This window comes from Pyxicephalus adspersus, chromosome 2 (assembly GCF_032062135.1).
Source record: "Pyxicephalus adspersus chromosome 2, UCB_Pads_2.0, whole genome shotgun sequence".
NCBI classification, from domain to species: Eukaryota; Metazoa; Chordata; class Amphibia; order Anura; family Pyxicephalidae; genus Pyxicephalus; species Pyxicephalus adspersus.
The window spans coordinates 84323070-84329500 of NC_092859.1; the positions used below are offsets into that span (position 1 = coordinate 84323070).

Here is a 6431-nt window from a genome sequence, read left to right on the forward strand (position 1 = left end):
TATATATATATATATATATATATATATATATATATATATATATATATATATATACTTCTATACCTGGGGGAAGCAGAGCTCAGGGATGTATCCCAGTGCATGTTATGTGGATGGGCAGGAGCTGACAGGAAGCGTCCATGTAGATGAGAACCTTCTTTGCTTGGTACATTCCTCTCATTTGTTTCTGTGACAAGCTGGGTCTTTGGCACAGGTATAGTTACTGGGAAAGAAGCAGCAGATTGGACTTTCCTTTTCCGAGATGTCTTGGGAGGTGCATCAGACATTCTTTGTATGTGAGGTGAATCAAGTCCTGTGAAATCACACTAATGTTATTAACAAAATTTTAACATTTTGAAGACCTCATAAAGGTCTTATGTAGAATACCTTTAATCTGTTATCACAAAAGACATTTGTCATCCTCATCCTAATACAAGGGGGGACCAGGAGATCAACTCTTGGGTTTCCCCTGAGCTTGCAGCAGTGCTACCATTAGGCAAAGGAACAGGGACTTTATGGATCAACCTGAAATTTTATCACTTATCACTCCAGTGTTACACTTTTTTACCAACAAAACAAATACATTTTACCTTTCGTGAAAATACACCTGTTGGAATGCAAATCTTAACCTCCACAGCGACTCAGCAGTACTAATATTGCATGTATTTTTCTGTATTCATGTTACCAGAGAAAGGATTGTTACAGTAAAAAATAAATTCTGTAAAAGTGTATTTATTCATTGAGTGTTAAGGAATGCGTTTCTGTTTCAGAGCAAAATAGTCAGAACTTACCAGAAGCCAGTCTATAATGTTCCATCCAATCCTCTGCAATATTTCTGATCTTTCTCTGAAACCTCCGAAGCTCTGTGGCTGCATTTAGATCATTTGCAGGGCTGATATAGTCCTCAGGAATTTCAAGAGTCCTAACCAGTTCTGATAAAATCGTCTGAATTATAAAATATAAATAGGTGTACACATCTTGTGATAAAAGGCACAAGAATATCTTAACCAATAATTTCACATCACCTTATCTACTTAAATTGCATGCATAAATAAGAAAGTGTATGGGTACATCATTGCAAAGTTACCATTTTGCTATGCTGTATCTAATTAATGCAAGAAATACACAAATAATAACATTTTATTGCTACTACTGCACTTTTGACAACAGCTGGTCCAAGTAAATGAAATCCTATAGTGTAAATATGTATAGTATATGTTAGAAACATTAAATTAAATGGTTTACTGGCGCATAAACCAATTTTAGTTACCTGGTACTAGAACATTTTGGTTCTAAATAAATAAACAGTGATAAGAATTACAATTTGTCAATGGCTGATATTGTCTTCAAAGAAACATAGATAACATAGATAGAAATTCATAAGATTTTATGAAACCATGCTGGGCCTGTATTTTATTCTGTCCACTTGGCTTCTTTGTCATGAGATATATATGAGCTGTTATGTTACAGCTTCCAGCCTGAATTTGTTTAGGGTTAGTTTTAGGGTTTTGTTTTAGGGTTTGTTTTAGGGTTTAGGGTTTATTAAAGAATGTTATAAATCTCTCATGCTACCCTTTTCTCATTTATCAACAACAAAACAAATAAAAAATACAATGCTGTGGACAAAAGTTGTGTTTTCACGTGTAGTTTGTATTACATGGACTATTGATTGCATATAAGAAGAATAGATTTTTAGAACAATAGTTGTAATTTAGAATGTATGAGACATGAGCACACAGTAATATTTTACTTTGTGAATACAAAGAAACACTGCATAGATGAGGGTTATGTGAGGGTCATGGCTTGACTGCTCTTAGTTGTGCAACAATTTGTGTTTTTTAGAAAGTTAGCCATATAAAACAGTTTTCAGTGTAGTTACTGAGAACTGTAGAGATAAAATATAAGCACCTGGAATAAGCATTGATTGCAATATAAAGGCTGAGGCATAGACTTTCTGAACAACCACTGTGTAGCACTGCAAAGTAGGAAGGAAATGTAATGTGCGAAAATGGCTGCCCCCATGTAAAATAATTACTAGTACACAGAAAAATTATTTTTGATAAATATTAACACATACCATGATATAAACTAATGTATTTGACTTTTGTCTAAAATGGGACTGTCATTTTACTTTGACTGTTACACTTGGTGGTTATAATATAATGGATTTTAGTCAATACTTTTAACCAAGTGCTATTAACACTTTCTAAGCACACTTAGGATTTCCAAGGCTATATGTAACTTGGTACCATGGTATAAAAATGTTGCATCGTCAAACATTGATTATACTTACAGTTCTCTTTGTACTTTTCTTTAAATCTTTCTCCTTTGCCTTTTTTCTGTTCACCTTGGCCATTTCTTTGGCAGTTCTTGAGGAAAAATGTTCATTTGTCAAAAGCTGACCCTTAAAAAAATGAGGATAAATTGGTGTCTAAACATTTATAACCAAAAGAAGGCTAAAAAATGTTTGTCTATACCAATTGAACTACTCCTCATCATTTAATAAAATCTATGCAGAGCTGCGCAATTGGAAGTCCTTGCCACTCTTACCCTTTGGCAGAATACAACTAGTCAATATGATAAGCTTTGCTAGACTACTTTACCCCCTGCAAACTCTTCTACTACTACTCAAACATGCAGATGTTAAACAACTAAACAAGCCCATGTTCTGTTTCTTCTGGTAAGTCAAGAAACCACAAATTTTGTTACAAACATTTTATCTGAGGATGACCGAGGGTGGCTTGGACATATCCAACATTAGGGTGTACATCCTGGCTTATTTGTATTGATTGGTTAAAGGCCACCTCAGTCTTTACGGATTTTCACCTAGACTCAGCCTATGGTACCTCCTGGCAACCAGTACAAATCCTTCACTGTCCTATATCTCAATTACTGACACACATACACAGCAGCATCCTGTTCCGAAACACTATTTTAACGTGGAGAGCCTGCAGTTTCTCCATTCATTTCCAGGCATCTGACCATCAAACATAACCCAGCCTTTCCACAAGGAGAGGATTATATTGGATACACCCCCTGGACCCCCTGCTCTTCCTATTCAATCATTGGGGAACATCCCTATCCCCAAAGGAAGCTGCACACAAGCAGTGGATCCACACAGAGTGATTATGCATCAAAAGATTTCGCCCACGCCACCTGATATCACTATGCTATCTAACGACCTAATCAGTTTGATGTATCTAGAATGCCTGAAGGTAGACCTAGAGATTGACTCTGAAGGTCGGGCTGACCATTTGTTCACCTGTTGGTTCTACCTTCCTCTCTCCCTTAAATATAGCGCATGTTATGCCATAGAAACCCTGCGGGGCAAGATCCCATATTAGTATATTTGCGTCCCACTGATACAATCTCTTTTTCTTGTACCAGTCGAGTCAATACAAATTTTGACCCCAACGAGACTAATGCTCCCCATGTTTACTCATCTTCCACCTCTTCTTACTATCCTCCCACCGATCTGTCCCACCCCCCTATTACCCTTCCCTCACTTTCCTCTCTCTGCTCTTTTACCAATTCCCTCTTAAAATGGAAAATTGCAAATGCATATGTGAAATGTGTACCTGTTCATTTTACTGCATTTAATAAAAAGTTTTTGGTGTTGGTCTTTGGATGAGCTTACCAGATTTTCAGGCTGTGGAGGAGGGATGTCTTGAAGTGGTGAAAGAGATAAACGTATCATCTCTTGCTGCCATTTGTAAGTCAAACTAATGGCAAACTGTCCAGCAATCTTCATGGAGAGGTATTCATTGACCTACAGAAAAGCAAGAAACTCCATTTCAATTTCTCTAGACAAATTATTGTACATAAAAAGAGCTTATGTCTAAGAAACTGCATTTCTAACTTTAACCTTTTAAACACCAGGCCTGATTTAATAAAGCTCCCCAAGACTGGAAAAGGTAGATTATCATAGAAGATCCTGGGTGATATTGCAAACATTAAACTGAATTCCTAAACTCATTTGCTATTATTTGGCAAAAAAATTTAAATCCTGTACTTTTTCCACTCCAGGTTTGCTGGATGTTCATCCATGATAGTCTATCCTCTCCAGTCTTAGGCAGCTTTGATAAATCAGACCCAATGTCTGGTGGACATGTATTATGTTGGAAAGAGAGGGAAAAGACATATTTCTATAAAAATACATTGCATTCAGTAGGGTTATCTTAAGATACATGCATGTAACAACTTCATCTAACTCTGGCAGGTACTCACTTTTCCATAAAATCATGATAAAATATACATATACTATAATGAAGGCAATTTAAAGACACAGTTTCAAGGTATTCCAGAGAACTTAAGGCAGGCCTATCACCACAATTTTTACTTTATACAGAAGGGTAGATAAGCTTTCTATAAAAAGTGAAAAAGTGTTTGTTGTTTTTTTCAATAAACGCCTTTTTTTAAAGCTCCTTGCATGCGCAGTGAGATCAGCACTTTTTTTTTTACAAATACAGTGGCATTTGTCACCCGATCCCAGTGCGCGTGCGAGTTTGGGTGACGTAGGCAAAAGAAGAACAACGAAGATGGCGTCACCCTGTGCTTCCTCTGCGCCGTATGTATTAGTTATGTAAAAGACCTTACAAGAGCAATCAGCAGATTGTGTGGGGAAGTGTTTGTGTATTCTAATGGGCAGGGCCATCTCTAGCCATTTTAGTGTCCTCGGCAAGCCATTACAGCAACTGCAACCCTTTATATGCTTCCAAGACATAGCAATTACTAAAAAAAAGAGCTGTGCCCACCTTTTCTAAAAGAGCTGTGCTTACCCACCTACTTATGCCTATAGTAGCAGCGTCCTAGCTGACAACTTATATTTCTATGCCCTGAAACAGCCCTGATAAGGGTATGTAATTTTATTTAAAAATTTAAGGACTAGTGTTATCGAAACAGCTAGTGTGTTAAAAAAATTTTCTCTTTTATCCACAACACATAAAAATTATCTTTCACTATCAATATAATCATTATCGCTAAAGTGTACCTGTAATGTAATAGGGTCAGGTAATTTTCCTTTCTTTGGCCAGTCCCATTCTTTTATTGCTTCTCCTTCTTTGTCAGTCACAACTCCACCAGTCTGATTGTAATGCAATAAATAACAGTTGCTAGAAAACAGAATAAATGTAATTAAATGAAATGACCTAAATTTAATAAAATACTGTCTGTGGCAAAAATACTTTACATTATTTTATTTTGTGAGCTGAAATAACGTTTTTTATAGCTTTTTAAGGTATTAAGTTATAGCTAACCTATTTTTTAAATTTTCTTTTAAAATGCAATGAAATTAGTATGCATTAGTAAGTAACAACATCCAGCTGTCAGTAGAAAGGTATAAGAAAAAGTGGTGGTTGTCATTGTTGAGGTTCCTATTAAAAATATACGTTTCCTAATTTAAATAGGGTCAAGTTTGCATTTTCCGGCTATTTTTAAAGCAATATCTCATTTGAAATGTGGAACTAGGACTAAGGCTACGTACACACGTCATATGATTCCCGACTAATTATCGCTTCAGGTCTAGCATCGGATGAGATTGTGACGCAAGTACAGCACTCAGATGTCGTTCATGAATCCATACCGGTCAATCCATGAACGACGGACAATCACAATACAAGTGAAGAGGGAAGAGCGCAGTGGGTGCCGCTCGCTTGTCCCCCACCCCCTTTATAGAGCAGAACAGCACTGTATGTACATAACTCGTTCATGAATCTTTCAGTGTTTTGTTGTGAAAGATCCTTTCCAACGACAAAAGTCCAATGTGTGTACGTAGCCTTAGGTTAAATTAGGTAACTTATAAAGGTTGATGTGGGCCACACCCCCACAATTCCTTTCTACCAATTTTTTAATAAGTCAGTCCCACTATGTGAAAATGGTAGTTCTAGGTAATGATATATATCACAGTTCTAATTTGTTATGTTTGCAAGCAATGTAGCTATGAGAATATTAAAGACTTTCATATGATTTACTAGTGAGGCCATGCATAAAAAATAGCACTAACCTGTCGGGAAAAAAAACGCTGCCATGCCCAAATGGGGTGAATGTACCTAGAATGTCCTGCTCTGGAGAGAAGATGTTGGTATAAATTCCTCCATATGACAGTCCTGAGTAACTTTGACACACAGCCAATTGCCCAGTTGGATAAATATACAGTGAGTTAAGAGAATGTTTGATCAAACTTGACTTGTGAGATACAGTACACACAGTATAATAACAAAACAATCCTCAAATGATATGCCTCTTCCTGAAGATAAACTGAGCTAGATTTATATGTCATCTTCCCCACCAAGCCAACTGCCTTGTGGTGACGTAGCCCCACCTAAAAACTGGAAATCCTTATGGAAATGTATTAAATGTTAAAGGGGGATCCATTAAAGAACAGTATGGAAAGGAATCTCCTGAAGCATCAAGACAGATTCATTCTGTCGGATCTC

General features: G+C 36.7%; 1 protein-coding gene across 1 annotated transcript in view; it reads right to left on the reverse strand.

Moving 5' to 3' along the window:
* LOC140323873 (uncharacterized) overlaps positions 1-6148 on the reverse strand; it is a 16565-nt gene extending 10417 nt beyond the window's left edge. Inside the window, exons 1-6 of the mRNA XM_072401273.1 lie at positions 5999-6148; positions 4988-5108; positions 3635-3766; positions 2291-2401; positions 789-942; positions 64-310 (exon numbers count right to left, since the gene is read on the reverse strand). Coding sequence (XP_072257374.1) covers positions 64-310; positions 789-942; positions 2291-2401; positions 3635-3748 — 626 coding nt within the window. The 5' untranslated portion in view covers positions 3749-3766; positions 4988-5108; positions 5999-6148. The remainder of the gene's footprint in view (positions 1-63; positions 311-788; positions 943-2290; positions 2402-3634; positions 3767-4987; positions 5109-5998) is intronic.
* Between the last annotated feature and the right edge of the window lie 283 nt (positions 6149-6431).